Here is a 22,536-nt window from a genome sequence, read left to right as displayed (position 1 = left end):
AACCGTGTGGGTCGTAAACATAGATCCACTGGTACACACCAAAGACCCATACCACAGTCGCAACTGTGGTATTCATCCGTCAAACCTGCTTCAAAGAAGGCGAAGACTTGAATATATGCCAGACAGCTAGTAAAAAACGATCGCAGAAATCTAAAATTTTAGATAAAATATCACTTTCGCATAAATAGTAGCGTAACCAAGTATAACAAAATTTTCTCTCCAATAACTCTCGACTTAAATTAGATATTACGAAAATTACGATTATTGCAGGGAAAATAAGTTAAGTAATTTAAATTGGAAACCCTATTTTTGATATTTTGCCCAAGAATTTCCAATGTTTCCCTTCGTGATAGGTTGGCATTAATCTGCTTAGCCATGCTTGGTTTGTATTGTTTATAGACACATTTTCAAATTTTATTCAATGTGTTTTTGTAATAATTTCGGTTAAAAAATTCAAAATCAATTGTGAAAAATTTGTGTAGAAAATGAAACTTACAATTAAAAATTTAGACCACAAGAGTTTCGTAATCAACACTTACGGCTTGAAAACTGTTTCCGATTTAAAACGTAAACTCTACAATGTAGCCGTTACAAATCTTCTACCCGAACGACAACAACTACTCTATGCGGGACGCGTGTTGAAAGACAACAAATTGCTCTCTTCCTACTCCATAGATGAGCGTAAGTTTTTGTTGGTCATGGCAAGAAAGCCTTGGAGAACGTCGAACATTGCTGAATCAATCCACCAAACCACCAACAATAATAACAATAACAACAAAAACAAATGGATGACAGAAATATCTGGGCAAAAGCCCGCAAACGTTGGTCAAGGTGACGAATTAAATAACAAAGGAGCGGCAAAAGACATGACAGAACAAAGAAGAGTCCGTATAAAGCACATTAAAAAGAAGCCAAACAGCAAAATTTTAATGGCCAAAAGTTCGATAAAATTGAAGGCTTCCAAAAGCATAGCAAAGAAAAGGCATAAATCACAAAATAAATTTAAAACTAGAACATCTTCAAGCGCTTCCTTATCACACGAAGATAGCCGAACAAACAATAAAATACGACAGGATTCAGCAAGCTCTATAGAATCAACCGATTCGAAGCAAGCAAGATGTCGGTGTCATAAAGTCAAAATAACAGCTAACAACAAAACAATGAAGTCAACAAAATCCTTGCTGAGCACCAACAGATTGCGCGCAACGAAGAAAGCCAGCAAAATGCAAGCAACGAAGCGCAAAATATTGAAGAAATCGACACAAAACAGAGTTTGCGATGAGCACGTACTGCGACAAATTGTGGCGATGGGATACAGAGAGGATGATGTACGACGCGCTCTAGTCGCTAGCTTCAACAATCCCAACGAAGCTGTCGATTACCTTATAAAGCAGATGCAAGAGCGCGTCGGACACCAAACCGCAATAAAACAGAAGCAGCAGCAGCGGCGGCCACAAACCGCAAATCAGCACAAAGCTAAAACAACAGAGCAGACGAAGCTCAATCAAGCGAACGCCCTGACATTTCTGCGACAAGATCCAGACTTCAAGAATCTGCGACGCCTTTTGCGTAAGCGGCCGTACGTGCTGCAGGACGTCATACGGCGTATCGATGAAACGCAGCCGGAGTTGTTGTTAATGCTGAAGGAGCATGAGAGTGAGTTTCTGCAATTGTTGCACGAAAGCAGTGCGGAATCGGAGGATGAGCAGTGCAGCCATTGCAACTACAATCACATGCATATCTCGCCAGAGGAGGAGAAGCATATAGCGCGTTTGGTGCGTATGGGTTTCAAACGTCAGATGGTGATCTTAGCCTTCATAGCTTGTGATCGTAATGTCGAGAGGGCTGTGGACTATCTCTGTCGTATCGATGACATACACATGTGAGCGCAGAAACCGGTGAGATTTTGGAAGGTACTAAATATATTAAGTCAGATTCAGTGAACGATTTTTATAATTAATTTATTTTTATAGGTGTTTTTCTTTTTTTTTTTTTTGTTTTGAAAATTTCGTGTATTTTTATCATTCAAATACTTTTAACTGAATAAATTTTTGGTTGCACATCGCAATTCCAAAAACGTACCAAAGTAAATGCAGTGAATAAAAAAAAGTAATGCCTCAAGCTAGACACCAACAAATATAATAAAAAACAAGTAAGGAAGGGCTAAGTTCGGGTGTCACCGAACATTTTATACTCTCACATGATAAAGTGATAATCGAGATTTCAGGCGTGGTTGTGAACCGATTTCACCTATATTTGGTACATATCATCACGGTGTTAAGAAAATATTATATACCGAATTTCATTGAAATCGGTTGAGTACTTCCTGAGATATGGTTTTTGGCCCATAAGTGGGCGACGCCACGCCCATTTTCAAGTTTAAAAAAAAACCTGGATGCAGCTTCCTTCTGCCATTTCTTCCGTAAAATTTAGTGTTTCTGACGTTTTATGTTAGTCGGTTAACGCACTTTTAGTGATTTTCAACATAACCTTTGTATGGGAGGTGGGCGTGGTTATTGTCCGACTTCTTCCATTTTTGAACTGTATATGGAAATGCCTAAAAGAAACGGTATAGAGCCGTTTGGTTGACATAGCTATAGTAGTTTTCGAGATATGTACAAAAAAGTTAGTAGGGGCCGGGGCCAAGCGTGTACCAAGTTTCATCACGATATCTCAATTTTTACTCAAGTTACAGCTTGCACGGACGGACGGACAGACAGACATCCGGATTTCAACTCTACTCGTCACCCTGATCACTTTGGTATATATAACCCTATATCTGACTCTTTTAGTTTTAGGACTTACAAACAACCGTTATGTGAACAAAACTATAATACTCTCTTTAGCAACTTTGTTGCGAGAGTATAAAAATATATAGTTATTCATTTATTTACAGTAACGTTGATTGGATGGTAGCCTCGTGGCGGTTAATGTTGCTTAATCCTATTTGTTTAATCGTTTCCACATTTTATTGCATCGCTTTATCGCAAGGGATGAGTTATCATTGCATCTTAGCGAGCGATGTTTTGTTGCTGTGTTGCGCATGTGCACTTTGATGGTTTCGGTTGATTTTTAAGCACAAAGTCAAATAGGAGAAAGGGTTGATAAACTGCTAAAAGAACTCCGTATAAATTAAGGGTAGAATTCTCTAAATCTAAGAGTGAAGTTAACTACAATTTAATATGTCCCGAAATGCAGAAAAATGAAATCACAACAGCATGTTTACAAATAAACAATGCCCACAATTAGGGGCCTGAGAAAGTCGAAAGTTAATTGTTCTTATCGGAGGAAGCAATTATAAAATTTTGTTCTTGTTGTTGTAGCTGTATATCCCCTTAAGGTTCAGATAAGTTGACATCGAGGTCATGCAACGTTATGTTCAGGAAATGTGCTGTTTCGACGGAGCCAGATCATAGGGAGAGGGGTGCAAGCGGTGGTTAGAGTCATGCGGGGACTCGTTGCATCCTGGAGATATATTCGGTTTGTCGAGGTCGATTCTGTAAAAAGTAGAAGTTCAACCTGCTATAGTATCCAGAGAGAAGCTGCTCTAATTCCTAATTCCCACGACAGCCGGTTCTACGTTACCGGAATTGACCCGGATTTTATCCAACCAAGGACTGTTTTTCGGAGATCTAACCTCGTTTGTTTGTTGGCTTGAATTTTTTAACTTGGTGTATATGGCTCCCAAAACTTTAAACAAGGTTTACTCAAAACCCTTTCTACAGCTTCGGTGAGGAAAACTTCTCGGTAACGGTGGGTCCCATCGATTTGAAATTTTCAGAAGACCTTCTATCAAATATAAAATTTTTGAAAATAATTTCGATTTTTTAAGTCACTGTGAAGAAAAGCAGAAAAATCTTCCTCAACGCCAGACATTTTTTTCCAGAACTCATTCCAGAGATCGGGTACGGGATCAAGAGAATCCAAAATTTACAAAATGGTTCTCCGATTATTAAATTTTTAAAATGTACATGTAATGCCTCTCGGAAAAAATCTCAAAAACACGCGGGAGAAAACGGAAAAAAAGATTGAAAAAAAGATTGCTTATCTTCTTCAACGGACTGAAATTAATTCGTTAGACCGTCTTGAAAAAGTATGACAGCTGTTCAAAATTAAAACCACATGTTCAAAGTAAACCGTTACATACAATACAATGAGTAATCCTTTGAAGAAAAAATTGAGCTGAGAGCGAAAAGTCAGTCAATCGAAAATCAATTATTCGAGAACTATTGAGAACGGAACATAACTGCTTTTACTATGATCTTTTATTTACGAGTTTCGGGCTTGAATATGCGCTTCGCATCAGACCTTCATTTGCGGTTATTGAAAATCTTGCGGTAGATGGCTCCAACAACAATTCCTAATTTAATAGTTACGAATAACGTTGAAATGCTTTCGGCTCAGGGAAGCTGGCGGTTACGTAGCCTCCATTGTCTGAGTAACGGTTGTCAGTTTTGTTTAACGGGAAGGCCAAACTAGTGGTCAACATCTAGCGGTATCTATGGAACTATATGACCCATGGATTAATACGTGAGAGTTTTAAGGGATTAAAGCACAAGCTAATAATGGATGAGAGAGTATTCGGTATCCTCAATCCAAATAAAATCTGATCAAACTTGGCTCGGACTGCTCTATTTTAACTGGGCGCCCAAACCGAATCTATAATTTTTTTTTTCTAAATTGGTTAACCTATTTCATGTTCGTGTGAAGTTCGATCTCCAAAGGTCTATTAGTGTGTGTTTGCGAGCTATTTGTTTATGACGCAAAAAAACGGTGTTGACATTGGAGCAGGTAGAAGATCTATATATCTAAGCCTGATATTTTTCGATTCAAACAGGGTTAGGAATAACAGTCCTTGGTGGGATAAAATTCGAACCAATTCCGGTAACGTAGAACCGGCTGTCGTGGGAATTGATTCTCAATAGGATCCGAAAGCGATGAGCGAAAGATGCTCGAAACATTAGACGAAACCGTAAAACTCCAAACTCGAACTCCGTTCCCACGACAATCAGGTCTACGTAACTGAAACGGTCCAAGATCTGTAAACTCGGCATAATTCTGTCGCTACAACAGCAAACTCGAACTGAAGGCCATCACAGCCAAAACTTCTAAAAAGTGTGTAGTAATTTGGACTAAGCTTTGTCAGTCCGGGTCAAATTTGATCAGATGATAAAGAAAGGACTTCAAAAAATTTAACCTCTTATAAAAGCCATGAAAAAGTCTGTTCAAAACTTTGGTGACAAACAAGTTAACTATTCCTGGTATCAAGAATAAACAACTTATTTTCTTTCATTGAATTACTTTTACGATTACACAAAAAACGGTTATTCAATTACTAAGATTACCCGAAATTCAATTACCACTTACCTTAAAGCTCATTTGTACATTCGGCGAATTCGCCATCGACGGCATTTGCATTGCTTTGGTATTTGTTGTTGCTGCTGCACCAGTTGTTGCTGTAGTTTTCTCGTTGTTCTGTTGTTTAGTTGTGGTCTTATTTTTTCTTTTCGTATAAGTGCGTTTGGTGCGCTTGTAACGTCTTGGCCGACAGTTGAGAAACTCAATTTCATGCTCATTCACCGCCGGCGGTGGGGGTACCGGTGCCGATACCGGCGCATAACCCATATAATCGAAAGTATTTACATTCGGCATGACATTGCCAAGATTTTGTGGTTGTAATTCTAGCTGCGGATATTGTGGTTGGTATTGTTGTGTTTGTTGCATGGTCTCGTAGATCATTGTGCTCACATCGAAGGGTGCCGGCGGTGTCACTGTTGTAATGCCACCACTGGCGTTAGCATTCTTAAAGCGGCCGGTCATTGCATTTAAATATTCCGGCATTTTTTCACTTTATTGTTTATGTCTTTTTTATTATTATTTGTTTATACTGTAGTTAGGGTAGGCAAAAAGTTTGGTGTTTTGGGATATTTTGGAATTTTGCTGTTAAGCTGTAATAAAATTTACAATTTTTGTTATAAAATTTACTCAAATATTCAAGTTTAAGACAAAAATATTGTATCGAATATCGCTAAAGTAAAAACTAATAAATATATAATTAAATTTTTATTTTCTAAAATTTTTTGTTAGAAATTTTTTATTTAATTTTTTTTAGTTAAAATTTTTGCATTACTATATTTGTTTAGGTTTTATTTTTTAATTTTTTTTTTATTAATTTTTAAGTTTTGTTTTTTAATTTTGTATACTTTTTTTAAATTTATTTTACCTGTGTAAAAGAAACAACAATTTTTTTAAGCCCAGTAAATGCCTTTTTATTTGTGAATTCATTTAATTTTTATATTATCCATCTGCATCGCATATTTTTAATTTACTTGTAATTATATTTTGTGATAAATAAATAATTCGATCTATTGTAGCCTGCTTATAGTTATCACGCAAGTAGCTCAAGCAATTTAATTGTTCAAACGCTTCTTTATCTCATTCCCCAATTCGGCTAGTGTTATCTCCTCCTCCTTGCGTGTACTCACTTCACGTAACTTCACAACGCCTTTGGACAGTTCCGAGTCACCAAATACGACTGCGAAAGGTATTTGATTTTCCTCACAGTATTGCAACTGCACTAACAACTTAGGATTAAGCTTATAAGAGTGTTCAGCCTTTATAGAAAAAACACATACATCAAATGCCAACGTAGTGCGAAATATACAGCTCTTACCTTAATGCCTTGGTCCCAGAGGCTATTTAAAATGCTCAAACGCTTTTCGTGCAAGCCTTTATGTGCCGATGCTACATATACTTCTACCTCGTTGGTCCGTGTCTTTACGCCGGCAGCAGCATTTTTGGCTTCCAATACCGAGAAGATACGTTCCACACCAATGGAGACGCCAACGCATGGCACCTGCTTGCCCTTGGGATCGAACATGCCGACCAGGTTGTCGTAACGTCCACCGCCAGCCACTGAACCGACAGCGCCTTGTTCCTCCGCAGCATCAGCACCATTCTGCACAATCTTCGGTTCGGCCTTTAGCACACACTCATAAATAACGCCGGTATAGTAGTCCAGGCCGCGTGCCAGACTCAAGTCGAAGCTAATCTTTGGCGACAAGCCCATGGCATCGCAGTACTTCAGCAGCAGCTGCATGTTTTCCAAGCCTTTCACAGCGCTAGACACAGATTTCAATTTTTCATCAGCTTGCAGCTGTGCCACAAGCTCAATGCCGCCACTCAGACGCACATATTCACCAATTTTATCAGCAGCGACCGCATCCAGCCCCTTTTCCTCAATCATTTCCTTACGCACTTCGGCCCAAGGAGACTAACAACGAATAACAAAGATATACATGAAATACATTAAAATAAAGATTTTTTTGTTTTGTTAAGCTCACCTTATCCAACTTATCTACGGCGGAGCAAATAGTGCGAAATTTATCCGCTGGTACACCACACGCCTCGAACATGCCATCTAATAATTGCCGATGATTAATTTTAATCACATATTCGCCAATGTCCAATGTATTCAGCACTTCAGAAACAATTTTCACGCACTCCGCATCTGGCAGCATGGGATCGAAGGTGCCGGCAATATCGAAATCGCATTGATAGAATTCGCGATAACGACCGCGTGTCATAGCGGGATTATCACGCCGGTATACTTTGGCGATATGGTAGCGCTTTAAAGTAGAAATTTTACTCATAGCTAGGTAACGTGCTAGGGGCACAGTCAAGTCATAGCGTAGCGACAAAATTTCGCCACCTTGATCTTTGAGATCGTAAATGAGTTTGGAATCCTCACCATACTTGCCAGTGAGCACCTCCTGTAAGTAATTACAAAATAATAAATTTATATTAAGGAAATGTTAACTAACTAACCTTCAACTCAAATACAGGCGTATCGATGGCCTCGCCACCGTGTTTCTTAAAGACCGCCACAATCTTATCCAGCACGCCCTGCCGCAACATCATCTGCTGTGGCGAATAGTCGCGCGTACCTTTGGGCGTCTTGAGCGTAAACTTCTGCGGCGTTGCGGGGCCATCGCCGAGCTTCGCTTTCAGCGCTAACAAATGCGCTACCTCTTCATCTATCTGAAAATCCAATAAAAAAAAATATAGTTTCGGTTTCACAAATCGAATACATTATTTAATGCATGTACTAAAGCTAACCTGCGCCAGTTGTTGTTCTAGCAGAGTTGCCTCTTCATCAGTCTCATTATTGCTGTTGATTGTGTGGCTTTTCTTTTTTCTATGTGAAATTTGATTTGTTGAAGCACTTTTGAATTGCCCCACCTTATGATTGGTGGCGCAGTGACGACACATTTGCTGATCTGCGGGCCCGAATTTTCGCTCGCCGCTGAACGTTGTACACACAAATGAGGACCAATTTGTTATTGGCCGACTTTTTGTATGACCAATTAAGTAAGCAGTTTGACGGCCAATCGAACGCAACATTTTTTTTATTGTCTTTAATCTTTAATAGGATTCTATAGCTTTACTGATTATCTCGTTTACAAAATTTTACTCAATATGAGTTCGAATAATCTTGTGTGAAGAATTTTTTGGTAAAGTTTTAATAAAACGCGCCGATTTGTTTAAACCTAAACAACAACAATAATGAAACTGATTAGAAATTGTCTCCGAGTGGAAAAAAAACAAACATATTCTTAGAGAAATTCGTAACTTACGATGCTATTTTTACTGTTAATAGTTGACGCGCATAAACAACAACAGAGACTATTTACAAACATATTAAGCAAAATTATTTTTTGATTAAAATTAAGGATTACTAAGCGTGAGGTTAATGAAATGAAAAAGTGTGAATGAAGATGATGTGTTATGTAAACAGATATGTATGTATGTATAATTGAAAAAGGATATATAAGGAATTAATTTACACAAATTATGGTGCGTTTAAAACCAAAAACAAAAAAAACTAATTGCGCTTAACTTTTGATATATGTATGATATCGTTTGTGCTCTTTTAAAATTCAATTGGAATTGAAATTTTGTTTTATGTGATTGCAACATTTCGTTATATGTATGTATGAGCATGTGTCAACGACGGTGTGAAAATTAATCACTGTAACACATAGTAATAATGAAATGAAAATGTTGTTATTTTAACTTACGAGACTAATTTCTACGAAGGGAGACTATTTTACATATTTTTTTATCTAAAATATTGCATTCCATCGGCCACAAATTGCTGCGTTGGAACACTTCATTATGATTGAATATTTAAAGTTATACGTTGTTTAAAATATTCTTTTTATGCGATAAAAATATAAGGAATAGTTTATAAATGTTTGTATGTATATAAACATACCTACCTGAAATATGTTTTAAATAACAAACAAAAAATAATAAACCGAGTTTTCACAGAAAATTAAGCGTTGTTTATGAATACTCATAGTATACTAATTATTAAAAAATAAGCTAAATATTGGCAAAACAACATTTTGGAAAAATTATTCCACAAGAGTAGTATAATTTAAAGAAATAATGAATGTTATATTCAGGAAGGAAATATATATAGATACACATACATGCATACCCACATATGTATGTATTTATGAATGCTTACATATTTTGGCATTTAATTATCTTAACTTAGTGTATAGTGATCTGCTGACAAAGATATGTACATTACACTAGAATCTATAGATGCATACATATATACATATTGTATATGTGAAAATTCATATGCAACCCAATAAGACTAAAATCCAGGTTAGTAGAAGAATAAGATGCCACTCGGTCAAAGTGCTTATGCATTTCTATATTGTAAGGTGTTGCGAACATCATAACCAATCCAGAATTGCAGTGCACTCTCACATTCAAGTTCAAAAAAATATACTATATAATTAATTGACGCAAAAATCAAAATCCAGTTTAGGAGGCATGAAACAAGTTGAGTTTGTAAACTATGGCTGATCGCGGCAAGCCCCTAAAAATTAATACCCACGATACCGTTACACGTAACCGCCGTTCTCATATAAACGATATTACTTTTGCTTGCAGATCATAATATGGATGTGTGTGTACATTTTTCTTTAACAAAACATAAAAATGATATTAGTGCTTTTGAACACTAGAAATCGGTCCATGCCACTGCATTCAAATAGTATATACAAGGTGCCTCAGCAATAACAATAGTCATTACTTATTTTAGTTGCTGGCCAATTCGATTCGAAAGTGAATGTTTGACGAAAATCTGCCAGCAATACAGACTAACATTGTGTATTTTGTGGTAATTTTAGGTAACCAGGCAAGCAGTCTGCATAGCTAAGGCGCAGCAGTCAAAGCTTTCCTCCCCCCCCACGAAACACTCTATTACATTCATTATTAATTATGGTAGACGCGAGTCAATGCTGCTGCAGCAATGAATCACCCGAAGACAGTAGATACCCTGTCAAAACCTAACAACACCAACAACAGTAAGGCGAAGAGTGTTTTTGGTTTGAAGGTTTTTGCAAGACATTCTAATTATCTGATGAAATCTCTAAAATAATTAACGAATATTTTTTAATTTAGAAATGTGTACCAACTATTATTATATACACTTACTTTTAAATATATATATATACATATACATAATGCGTGATGGAGTATTTTGTTTTAGTAACTTGACTTAAATATGGGTTCAAGAATAAGAAAATGATAACAAATAGAACACCAATATGAATTGAGTCTCGGGAAAACAGCTGCAGTGATGAGCTTACCTTTTCTTTGGTTTCCTTGGCTGCTTTAAGTTTTCTAACTAAATCGCCTTGAATTTTAATTTCTTCGAGTATCTGTTCACGCGTCTCACTCATTCTATTCCACACAGGTTTTAGTTTTTTCTAATTCACAATTTTAATGTATATTGTTTTTTTTTATAGATGCAGTCCCGTTTTAATTCGTTTGATGCAAATTATTTCTCACTTCAAACTTACACTCACTTTTCACACTACTCTACTTATAGAAATAGTCTAATGCTATTTGGATTATTTCATTCAATATTCACTTATTTTATTTATATAAAATAATGCAAGAAAATGTATTACCAAGCACAAAACGCACACGCGGTGGAAAATGCAAGTTGAACGAATACGTTGCTGTTGCGGAAAAGGTAAACTACTTGACAGTTCGTTTTGACATTTCTTTTGTCGACTGTCCTCGCAAATAAACTGAGTGTTGCCCAATTGTATGCATTTAGCAATAAATAGACAAAAGTTCAAAAATTAGGCCGAACTTCCAACAGATTTCGTTTGATGGTAAAGAAATTTGGACAGCAACTTATTTTAAATAAACTGGCGCTCCCACGGCAATTGGGTATATAACAAGTTCCAACTAGAAGAAAACCAACTAGTGATTTACAAAAACAACGCACCCCTTAGAAATTGAGGCATAATTATATGCTTAACAAAGTTAGCAGCAATTGATGCTGTCACTTTGTCGATTAATATATGTAAATGTATATTCCCGTCCCTTGTTATGAGTGTGCGTACGATCACCCAATGGGCTAAATGACAATAATGATGAAAAAATAACGTTTTTCGTTTAATAATTGGAAAATTTTATTTTTCACTTTTAAGAGTTGTATTTACGTATATAATACAAATAACCTTTAAGCGAAAATCTATAATAACCGTACATATGTAAATGTTTATGTACAGTAATATATAAAAATATTGTGGCTAGATTAGACTAATTGAAAGCAAAGCATTTCTCACAATAAAAACAAATAAAAATTTTAACAAAGTTTGTGTAAATTGGGGAAAGCAGTAAAAACAACCAATCAACCGAATGTAATTTAAATTGTAGTTACATAATAATTAATGATATTGCGAATTATTTACGAAGTATCCAAGTACATTTTATGCGTTAACTTATAGTTTTCGCTTTTTCGCCAACATCTTTCGACGTTTTTCGATCGCCTCCAATTTCATGTCCTCCAAGTCTTCTTGTATTCCTATTTTTTTACTAATATATTCCTCACGCTGCACTTGCGCAAAGTTGGATTCCATAGCAGCATCATCATCATCATCTAAATCACGATACCTACACACAAACAAAGAAAACAAAATTTGCTTAACTCTTTTACAACAACAACGTATAACAATTGAATTTCTTGTAGCAATGTTCTATTTACGTACTTTTGTTTATCATAGCCAAAGATAGCGCGAATATGTGATGAAACATCTTCTACTTCGTCACCATCGTCAATAAAGTCGTCCATCTCTGAGTCGTATTCCGAATCATCATCTTCAATACGCAGTCCTATTAAAAGAAAATAACATTTATTTTTAGTCTGCATTGTGTTATATTATATATATTGAAGCTTACTTTTATTTGGTTGTGGCTTCTTTGTTTCCCTGCCGCGATTGCGCTGCACATCAGACGGTGGAAACTGCCGCGTCTTTTGTACGTCTGGGGGAGGAAACTGACGCGGTTTCACAGATTTCATATCATGGGGTGGAAACTCGCGAGTTGCACCATTATATGGATTCTTACTCGTCGAACTGCCATAAGGATTCTTACTGCTGCTGCTGCTGCTGGTTGAGGCACTGGTACCCGATTTTGTACTAACTGACGAAGGTTTATATGCAGCGGAATGAGATTGTTTGGCACTTGATGAAGAAATAGCTGAGGCGGATGTACTCTTCGCATGTGAACTCAATGTGCCCTTTTGTGATGATATTGAAGTCGATGCGGAGGAAGGATGTTGCTTTTTAATACCATTAGTCCCGCTAACAATAGTCGAAGACTTAACAGCCGAACTTTTATTATATGAGGATTGTGCTGTCGTTGTAGGCGTAGACTTGGTTTGGTTTAATTTTGGGATACGTCCATTTGGTTCCATGCGATTGGGCGCACTCGACGTCGCCGTACCGTTTTCTCGGCGTTCCTTTCCCGAACTGGCTCCAAGTGTGCGTTCCTTTTCTCGTTCTCGATCTCTGCGTTCACGTGCTTCCTTAGCACGCTGTCGCTCCTCCATTTCCTTCTTCTCCTTCATTGTCAACAAACGTTCTGGCTCTTTTTTCTTAACAACTGGCACTATTTCAACCGGTTCATGCTGTTTTTGCTCAGCTAATTTTAGTAAAGCTTTAAAGTCCATTGGAGGTGGTGGTGGTTTACGATTCTTTTTACGATTTTGTTCCTCTTCTCGTTTTTTTCGTTCCTCTTCACGCCGTTCCGCCTCAGGATCATAAAGAGGTTTGGAAGAACTTGATCGACTTATACTGGGTTCCTTAATACTGCTACTTAAACTATTGCTACCATGCGCTATTCTTTGCCCTTTAAGACCTCTTTTTTCTTCAATTTCACGTGTAATGGCAGCTTTTACCCGTTCCTTTGTCCCTGATAGGTCTCTTAGCGATTGAGGTCTACTTGGTGCAAAGCCTTTGTCCTCTTTTACGTCTTTCACCTATATAAATGTAAGATGATTTTGGTACAAAAAACAGTTATTATTAATAGATATACAACACATACCTTTTCTATATATTTTGCATAAAAAGCATTTGCTTCGGTTGAAACGTATCCATAATCATCCTGATCGGGCTGGTCAGGTCCGGACATCGTAACAGCTGTATGATCTGTATTTATTGCATCGTCCAACACCGATTTATTGGCAGATTTTGTGACTTTTAGCATTTTTCTTATCTTATTTTTTGATTTCTCATCTCGCATTGCCAATAAGTTAGCTAGCTTTTGTTGTTTTTCTTTTTCTCGTTCACGCTCCTCCTGCTCACGTTTTTGTAAAAACTTTTGTATGTTCGCCGAAAGTTTTTTCTCCTTTGATTCTTTTTTCGGTGGAGCGAATTTGGTGCTGTAATATTTACCCTAGACAATGCAAATATATTTATTTAGTTCCACAAAGTATACGATTGATAAGTGATAATATAGACAATGGAGTTAAGCAGAAGACAGTTTAATTAGCAATGCACTTATTTAGAAGTTAAACAATCCACCAATCACTCAGAGTCTTATCATGTATGCACCAGGGTAAGTAAACAAGTAAAAACATTGGTACTGATGTTTTTAATGGAATTTATTTTCGAGATTATAATTTGTACTAATTGTTCCTAAGTAATAACACATGATCCTGCCACGTATTATTCCTTATTTAATTGCTTAAATTTGGGTGGTATTGAACCCACTGAACAGCTGTTGACCGTATTCTTACCTCATTTTTACTGTTTTCACTATTTTTCTTTGCCACATGCAGCAAAGTTCCGAAATCCATTTTGAATAAATTCCTATAGAGATTTAGATTATATTTTCTTTTTAAATGGGCTTAATACTAAGCATTTGCATGTATATTAAAAATGTCGCGTTACTCTTACTATTTTGAAAAATTCGAGAACATGAAATATGAGCTAATTTTTTATGAAGACTGATAGAAAATGACCCTTGCTGACAGATATATATTGCGATCCGATAAATAGTTGCAAAAAATACCCCAGGGATGATTTTTATAGGCTTGCCAGATGTAAGAAAATTTAAATTTAGTAGAAATAATTTAGTAGAAATTTAAATTTTCTCAAAATTCACCATGATGACAAGTCTCTTTGTAACAAACATTTTTTAATTTTTCTTTTATTTTTATATTTGTCGTTTATTAAAAGTTTGGCGTTATTTTTCGCTGTTTTCAGAGAGATAAATAATGTAATTTAAAGCTTTACTATGTTTACATAAAACTCATCAAAACTCGAAAAAGTCTTTTAGTATTTAAAATCGAACTTCAACTTATTTTTTTATATTTGTACTGATAAATATATGTACCATTTTGGTCATCCATTTTTTGCCATTTTCCAAAAGTGTAAATCAACATTTCTAGAACGGAAGCAAGTGAACTATTTTGTGCTACAAGAACTGATACTCCGTAAACTTCACAAATTTCATTGTTGGCTTGCATGGCATTCTTCCCTTCATGTTATAAAAATTTCAAAATATAGCGCATTTCTTCATTATTTTCACAAATTTTTTATCAGCTGTAAATTTTTTTAGCTTCCCCCAATTTAATTTATTTCGTTAATTTAAGCTTAAAATGTTACTTTTCCAACACTGGAGATATAGTACTTGAACGTGAAAAGACGTTTTGGACTACCTAATATATGTATGTTATATTAATAAATATTACAAATAATAACAATATTATTATTATTGTTATCAATTAATTGAAATTGATATTATTATTTAAAAGAGAGATTTGAGCGTTTCCAGAAAATAACTTAATTTAATTGAATTTAAAGGTTTTACTGTGTTTCCTTACAATTTCCCAAGGTTCTGGAATTTTTTATTGTAGATGATTAAAAACATATTAATCCTTTCATTTCTAATTTATATCACTATAGTACCTGAATATGTTTTAAATTGCAAACAAATTTAGCTGAATAAAAAAATTATAAAAAAAAAACTAATAACGTTTTGAATGTTAAATATATAATTTTTATTCTACCTACGGCAACTCTGGTTCTATTTCTCTTTGCTATAGAAAAATGTCTCTTTTAAACTCTTTGATAACTCCAAACTGGGGAGCCTATTTTTTTATCTTTAGTGGCAACTCCAAGGAGCGATTTCTTTTCTTTCTTTCGTATTATTCATCATTGTCTCCTAAAAATTCCGGAAATTCCTTCTTGGATTCCGTCATCTTTTTATTAAATACATCGTAGTTCATTTCATAATCAATCATAAATTTATGAGGTACTAAATTGAATTTGTTTGTGTGGAACCGGTGTATTGAGGTAAATACTTTGACTAAGCACAGCACAACAAAGCAAATCGAACTTCAGAGTTTAATCGATGGCTGGTCAACGCCGCAATGAAAACCTCAGTGAAGCAATGCAACGTTTACAAATGGGGGAGGATAAAAGTACGCTTAACTCACCCAAGTACCCAGCAGTAGCAAATTATATACGACAGCATGCAGGCAACACTCCTATGCAACAACAATCTGCAGAGGAGTATAAGTTATATGAGCGCACAAATATAATTGCTTCTTCTAAGTATGCCACACCCCGTCCAATTGAGCAGTTGGCAGCTGATGCGAATATAAACAATGTTCCAATTTCCCAACCAGTGTCCAATGGTATCGGTCCGTCAGAAGGCAATAGTCCTCTATATACTGGACGCAATGTCATGTATGAAAAAAAGTTATCAACGAAACAATCTCCAGTATACGAAAATCTCGAATTTTGCGGCGGCGCGGTTGGTATTCCAATTGAGTCGTACTTCGAATCTACACATAAACGCGCACAACCTCAAAGTCCCACAGCAAATCCATCGCGCGGTCAATATATGATAATGCATGCAAGCACCAGTGGTGGGCGGTTTGCTCATACGCCAGTACCGGAACATCATGCGGATACGGCGCCTATCTATGAAAATATTATACCACATTCCGGACAACGTGCCCAGCCACAAGCCTCACCGGCGACTGCCACTATTTATCAACATGCAGAGATATCACCACAACTAAGCGGTGCTGGTAATGGTGCATTAACGCCACTAGCGCCACATCATATGCGCGAAAATTCTGGACTGGATATGTCGGTAGTCTTGGCATCTCCTATGCATCGGCGTAGTACATCAAATTCTTCATTAAAAACTGCAGCGTCCAATAGTACTGCCGCTGCTACTGCTGGTGGTAGCGGTTTATCATCGCCAACACAGCGTTATCGCAACCTTTCCTTGCCCAGTCACCCTAACAGTATACAAACATCGCCTGCAAAATCGTTGGCTTCTAGTACAGCTAGCAGTAACGATTACAAGCTGTTGCAGCACACACCAATCAAAAATACGGTAAATAAACTGAAAATGTCATAACTTTTGTTTTTATTATAATTGTTTTCTTATCCCTTTCTTTTTGGAACAGCATCACATTCCCACACATCACCCCATCATCAATGTGTCTGTTAATCCGAATTACATTGAAGAAATCAACAGTTCCGATTATGTTTGCATGACAGCTAACTTGCACCGCCAGCCAGCTAGAAGCCCTACAGCAGGCGTACAACCCCTACGCTCAAATACAACTGCGCTCGCTTCAAGCAGTAGTGGTTACCGCAAGTTGTGTAATGAGTCGCCCGTTTATGTGGGCAGCAGTAGTGGTGGTGGTGAGCTAGATAAACAATCTACATTGACTGGTGCACGCAAAATTTCGCCAATGAACGAACGTAAATTCACACAATCGCCACTTGCTATACCGCAGCGTCCTTTGTCATCGGGTGGCGCTGCGGCATCATCCATTTCACCAACACCATCTCAAAATAGTACTGGTAGGACATCGTCTTACTACTTACGTCTGTGGATAAGTAACACAAGTTATTTCTTTACCTTATAGGGCTCTCCAAAAATCTGCTACCGTATAGCGTGACACCACCACGTCCTACCGGTCCCACCGAAGCGCAGCGCAAAATCGAAGAACTCACACGACAACTAGAGGAGGAAATAGAACAAAGCGAAGAGCAGGGCGAGTATTTTGGTAAGTTATTGCATGCATGTTGTTGTTATCTACAACTTTATTTTGCCGTTTCTTCCTATTTACAGGTATTTGTCATACGTGCGGCGATAAAGTGAAGGGTGCTGGTCAGGCTTGTCAGGCTATGGGCAATTTGTATCACACGAATTGCTTTATTTGTTGCTCTTGCGGACGTGCGTTGCGCGGTAAAGCATTTTATAATGTGCATGGACGCGTTTACTGTGAGGAAGACTATATGGTAAGGATAATCCTATATTTATTTTCTGTTTGAGTCGTCAATATACATATGTATATCATTCTTTTTTTAGTATTCGGGTTTCCAGCAAACAGCAGAAAAGTGTGCAATATGCGGACATTTAATAATGGAGATGGTACGTCGCTCGTTCATCTTTATAGTATTTTTAATACATTTATATATATTAATATCTAAATCACAGATACTGCAAGCGATGGGAAAATCTTATCACCCCGGCTGCTTTCGCTGTTGCATCTGCAATGAATGCCTAGATGGTGTACCCTTTACGGTGGATGTGGATCATAAAATTTACTGTGTAAATGACTATCATCGCATGTTTGCGCCAAAATGTGCTAGTTGTGGCAAAGGTAGTAATTTGTTGTTAATTTTCTTTTAAGTAAATTTTAAGATACAATTGCTGCTTTCCAGGCATAACACCTGTAGAGGGAACTGATGAAACTGTACGCGTTGTCTCCATGGATAAGGACTTTCATGTGGATTGCTACATCTGTGAAGAGTGTGGCATGCAGTTGACCGATGAGCCCGACAAGCGTTGCTATCCTTTAGATGGACGCCTATTATGTCGTTCATGCCACTTGCAATGCTTGGCCATGCAGCAATCTTCGCCACACGTCCGACATCAGGAACCCGTGTGCGCATCATATCAATACATGGGTTAAAGACAAACAAAAATTTGAGTGCTCAAATGCGTATTTATACATAATTTACTCATATTATGCATTCCTAATATTATACGCGAATTGAAGGATCAAAAATTAGTACATAAGTCCTACAGTTGAACGCACAATTTTTTTTACTATAAAGTAACAGGAATTTTCAAATCTATGGCTTTTGAAAATAATATTTAATGTTCATGAAAAAAACACTCTGCATACAGAGAACTTTAGTGTGACAAACAGTGTTATGCAACAACATAAACAGTTAATAATCAAAAAAAAAAAAAAAAATATTCATACAACTGTCTAATGTGTACTCTTTACATACATGCAATACGCAATTGTGGAATTTATCGTATTAGTGGTTTTGGATGCGCTTTGTAATGCTCACGCAACTGCATTTACATACTTAACTCATATATGTATGCATATTACATAATGAAATAAAGGATCACGACGTTGCATTTAAATATATAAATTAAAATCTATGCAGTTTTTAACTTTTATTGAGTGTAAAATGTTTTTTTTTTTTTATTCTTAATTCTTAAAGACCTAAAAGCAAGCGTACTTTGTAAATTCAGTGCATTAATATTTCCGTTTGTACAAGACGTTTGTTTGTGTCGCCTGGCATGCGATATGGTACTGTGGCAGCCATATTTGTGATAGCCTTCGCCTTTTCACGTAAATGCTGAAGTTGCTGCAAAAAAAGAAAGTAAATTAATAAATCACTTCAAGGTTATTATATTCAATTAGACTTACGCGATCACGTCCTGTATCAACAATGCCAGTATCACGTCCTTTCACACTTTTATACTGAGCATATAGAATATCCATTGCCGCCAATAATATATCAGGATACACCTTACAAATCTCACCACCCAAACGCTTGAAATTATTTATGCATTCCTCCAATTCGCTCATAGACAATGGCACGAGTTTGGTGTTGGCGAGTACCTCTAAAGCCAATTGGTATTTTTGCTCGTGGTAGTAATCGAAGAATGACACCAGTTCACATAGCAAATTGAAGGTGGAAATAACCTGTGGATCGCATTCAATGCGATTGCCTGTAAGAGAAAATAAAAGGAAATTATTTGTGAAAAAAAAACAATAAATTAAATAATGTTAGCTTTACCGCGCATTCTTTCTCTGAAATCAGCCGCCATAATTGTCAGACGTTCACGCAACGAATCCTTTTTAGAACTTTGATGTACAACCTGGGACAACAGTATGGCTAGGTAGCGCAAAGATTGATTTTGCATCTATGGAAGGATATGGAAACATCTTTGAAATTTAATAATCTCAATTGAAATATAATTATGGCTTACGCTAGCAATATCAAATAATTTGATGGCATCCTCGAACATGCCCTTATTCACCAGCTCCTCTGCAGCCATGCCAGCTGCAGTGCGCGTATCAAATTCCACACAATTGAATTGCTCAAACAGACCGCTAATTAAATTGAAAAGCGAGATGATTAAATAGTAGTAATATAAATATGATATACAATTTACCCCGACATAATGCCATTTGGTTGCATTTTACCAAATATCAAGTCATAATTGCGACATTCAATGGCCAAATCACTGACACAAACCAAAAATAAATTGCGTCCTTCCGGGTCTTTCAGATTACGCAGGAAAAAGTAGTACTGCAGCGCTTCTGCGGGGTCGGTTACCTCAAATTTTTTCACATACAACATAATCAAACGGGCGATATTCAAGCGACGCATCGGCATTGGGTCTTCAATGTCGACAGACACTATAAATAAGAGCAAAACAGTATGCTGGAAACTTCTTAATTTTTTTTTTTTTTTATTTACTATTTACTTACGTAACGGCTCTTGGACATTGCGCGGTCCACCGATGAGAAACATTTCGTTCAGAGCAAGTGCAATGTGCACAGCATGAGTGCGATATTGCTCGGTACGCGCTAAAAATTCAATGGCTGCCTCAAATTGTCCGGTTAAAGCAAGCACTTGGAAGTAAAGATGACGTTGTTCACTCGCGTTAAAATGCTTCTCACCATATTTTTCAAGTATCATTGTTTGCAGGCCCGAGTAAGTAAGCACTTCGGCATTGTCATGGGATTCGGGGCGTAGTAAGGACAGTTGAATCCATAAGAAGTCATCGGTGGTTTTCGCAACTTCCAAGTGTTGTTCATTTATGTCGCAACCAGCTATTATGCAGTAAACCTGAAAAAATATAAATGCAAGGTAACTACTGAATTGACTAATTACAACAAATTAACTTTATTGTACTTACCGCCTTTTTGTATGGATCAGTGGAATTCTTTATTTTATTACAATAATGTAATTTGAGCTGTCCTTCCAATTTGGAATTTATCTTCTGCTCTGGCTTGTTTATTTTGTCTTCAAGCACTTGTATAAAATCCTCGTGGCCGGCACTAAACGATTAGATATAAAAAATTCAATAAAATTAATTAAAATATAAAATAAAATAAAATTACCCGCCCATTTGCATGCAACGTAACGCAGATTGCACATCACCGCATCGCAGACAGTAATACACCATTGGCCAAAGTGGTTTATTATCAATACTTGCATCTTGTAAACCAAAGCAGTTCGATTGGTTGAACGTCAGGCCCACAAAAGACGATACCAAATTAAAAGTGCTAGGCACACCACCTCGTTGCGCTTCACGCAAATTACTACTGATGATTGTTGACATGTATAATTTGTACCTGCAAGGCCAACGTTATAAATAAAACTTAATAAAACTTATAAGAAATACTTTGTTATCTTAATCGATGATTACCTATTCTCCAAATATTTTTTTGCTTGATCAATGAATTGTGTAATTTGTGTGCGATTTTGTATGGGGTCACGATTTCGCGAAACTGGTGCTATATTGACCATATACTTCATAATTTCCCATATTTCGGTAACTTTTTGATCTTCAAAACTTTCCGCAACCTTGGCAAATTTCTGTATGAGATTAGGTCGAAATGCACCTTTAATGATGGCCGTATTATATTCGTAGACCTCACGTGCATATGCCATTTCCTGTAAATAAAAACAAAGATTTGTTGAAAGCTTTAAATTAATTGCTGTTACATTTCGACATTAGTACATACAATTCGATTGAGGCACGAACGAGAGCCAAAAGTTTCGTTCAGCACTGTTTGCTCTGGCAATTTTTGTATGTCAATCCAATTCTGCGAGGGTCCAATCAATGAATTAAGCAATTTTACTTTCTCTTGCTGCCATTCGTTGCGGACACACTCCCACCGTCGTTTTTCTGCAGCCTCAAATGTCTGTTTGTACAATATTAAATGCTTTAAATGAAATGATTGCTCATATGTAAAAAAAAAATCCATTACTCACACTTCTATTAACTTCCTCAATCATAGACAATATTGCATTTTCCTTTTCGTTTTTTAAAAAACTACGAACGTCGGTGTCTGCAATAGGGTCTAGCGGTTCAAAGGTTTTCCGAGCATTTAATGCTTCTAATTTTTGCGAAATTTTCGGTAGATCAATGCCCTTAGAGCCGAGTAAGATATGCCTGAAAATTTCGATAATGTCTTACTAACAACATTTATGGACGGATAATAATTGAGACTTACGCTTGTATGTCCTGTGCGCCTGTTTGAGTTACACGTGAGTGCAATTCCTGAGTCGCTTGCAAAACTTGCGAAATCGTACGCTCAACACGCGGCAACTCCTCAGAGTTCTGTGTCTCATTGGTCAAGCGCTGTGCTTGTTGCAGCAATGAATTAAAATCCATTTTGCTTTATGAATACAGCTGCGGTTATTAGGAAAAAATTTATTTAACTTTTAATTTACAAACTACAAACAAAACTATCCTAAAGATTTTGCAGTTTTTGGCGGCAGTGACTTTGTGACGGCTACAGCTGTACGTCACATAGATTGGTGATGCCATTTAAAATTTTAATATCAATACATATGCATACACTGTTTTTTCTGAAATAACCAGCCGCTTTACGAAATAGCACAATAACCTTGGCTATTCTTAAAAGTTTAATTCTTTTTTTTTTTTTATATAAATGTACGTTCTCTATCAATTCCGAATGGAAGTGCGCTTGCAAATTACATCATCTTTTATTTTTAATCCGGTAACATCGTACATTTTAAAGAGATCTAAGATCAACAAAGAGTATAAGTAGCAGCAACATATCCTTCTGAAATCTCTTAACTGAGCAGAGCTAAAAATTTAACAAGAATTTTT

General features: G+C 36.6%; 6 protein-coding genes across 8 annotated transcripts in view; 2 read left to right on the top strand and 4 right to left on the bottom strand.

The window, feature by feature from the left end:
- LOC108973714 (zyxin) overlaps positions 1-10,762 on the bottom strand; it is a 179,463-nt gene extending 168,701 nt beyond the window's left edge. The window contains exons 1-2 of the mRNA XM_018941148.1: positions 10,674-10,762; positions 5,368-5,948 (exon numbers count right to left, since the gene is read on the bottom strand). Of these exons, the coding sequence (XP_018796693.1) occupies positions 5,368-5,841 (474 nt within the window). The 5' untranslated portion in view covers positions 5,842-5,948; positions 10,674-10,762. The remainder of the gene's footprint in view (positions 1-5,367; positions 5,949-10,673) is intronic.
- Positions 440-2,005, top strand: LOC108973713 (UV excision repair protein rhp23-like). Its single transcript, XM_018941147.1, has one exon. It carries the CDS (start codon positions 486-488, stop codon positions 1,884-1,886), a length of 1,401 nt encoding a protein of 466 aa, XP_018796692.1. The 5' UTR covers positions 440-485; the 3' UTR covers positions 1,887-2,005.
- On the bottom strand, positions 6,410-11,044 carry LOC108973712 (histidine--tRNA ligase, cytoplasmic). 2 transcript variants are annotated; one of them, XM_018941145.1, is made up of 6 exons: positions 10,674-10,762; positions 8,119-8,549; positions 7,828-8,040; positions 7,344-7,772; positions 6,674-7,273; positions 6,410-6,614 (listed from the first exon to the last, which is right to left on the bottom strand). In XM_018941145.1, the coding sequence occupies exons 2-6, from the start codon at positions 8,401-8,403 to the stop codon at positions 6,411-6,413; spliced, it is 1,731 nt and encodes a 576-aa protein (XP_018796690.1). In that variant the 5' UTR covers positions 8,404-8,549; positions 10,674-10,762; the 3' UTR covers position 6,410. The 2 variants fall into 2 exon arrangements, with proteins under 2 accessions (XP_018796690.1, XP_018796691.1); XM_018941146.1 differs by lacking the exon at positions 8,119-8,549 and having other exon boundaries at positions 10,674-11,044.
- Positions 11,045-11,695: 651 nt separating this feature from the next.
- LOC108973664 (protein SPT2 homolog) lies at positions 11,696-14,340 on the bottom strand. Of its 2 annotated transcripts, XM_018941066.1 has the most exons (6): positions 14,280-14,340; positions 14,120-14,192; positions 13,426-13,776; positions 12,280-13,360; positions 12,090-12,213; positions 11,696-11,994 (listed from the first exon to the last, which is right to left on the bottom strand). In XM_018941066.1, exons 2-6 carry the CDS (start codon positions 14,177-14,179, stop codon positions 11,823-11,825), a joined length of 1,788 nt encoding a protein of 595 aa, XP_018796611.1. In that variant the 5' UTR covers positions 14,180-14,192; positions 14,280-14,340; the 3' UTR covers positions 11,696-11,822. The 2 variants fall into 2 exon arrangements, with proteins under 2 accessions (XP_018796611.1, XP_018796609.1); XM_018941064.1 differs by having other exon boundaries at positions 14,120-14,338.
- Positions 14,341-15,484: 1,144 nt separating this feature from the next.
- On the top strand, positions 15,485-18,816 carry LOC108973732 (LIM domain-containing protein jub). Its single transcript, XM_018941187.1, has 7 exons — positions 15,485-16,737; positions 16,811-17,213; positions 17,279-17,419; positions 17,485-17,654; positions 17,725-17,787; positions 17,854-18,019; positions 18,081-18,816. The coding sequence occupies exons 1-7, from the start codon at positions 15,739-15,741 to the stop codon at positions 18,329-18,331; spliced, it is 2,193 nt and encodes a 730-aa protein (XP_018796732.1). The 5' UTR covers positions 15,485-15,738; the 3' UTR covers positions 18,332-18,816.
- LOC108973731 (nuclear pore complex protein Nup93-like) lies at positions 18,807-22,433 on the bottom strand. Its single transcript, XM_018941186.1, has 12 exons — positions 21,914-22,433; positions 21,672-21,852; positions 21,422-21,601; positions 21,103-21,350; positions 20,795-21,028; positions 20,590-20,731; positions 20,159-20,519; positions 19,840-20,086; positions 19,654-19,777; positions 19,461-19,587; positions 19,088-19,392; positions 18,807-19,025 (listed from the first exon to the last, which is right to left on the bottom strand). The coding sequence occupies exons 1-12, from the start codon at positions 22,072-22,074 to the stop codon at positions 18,906-18,908; spliced, it is 2,430 nt and encodes an 809-aa protein (XP_018796731.1). The 5' UTR covers positions 22,075-22,433; the 3' UTR covers positions 18,807-18,905.
- Between the last annotated feature and the right edge of the window lie 103 nt (positions 22,434-22,536).

Source organism: Bactrocera latifrons, unplaced genomic scaffold (genome assembly GCF_001853355.1).
Source record: "Bactrocera latifrons isolate USDA-ARS-PBARC rearing strain unplaced genomic scaffold, ASM185335v1 scaffold_5, whole genome shotgun sequence".
Taxonomy (NCBI): Eukaryota; Metazoa; Arthropoda; class Insecta; order Diptera; family Tephritidae; genus Bactrocera; species Bactrocera latifrons.
The sequence above is the reverse complement of the archived record's forward strand: the minus strand, read 5'-3'. Positions and strand labels throughout refer to the sequence as shown.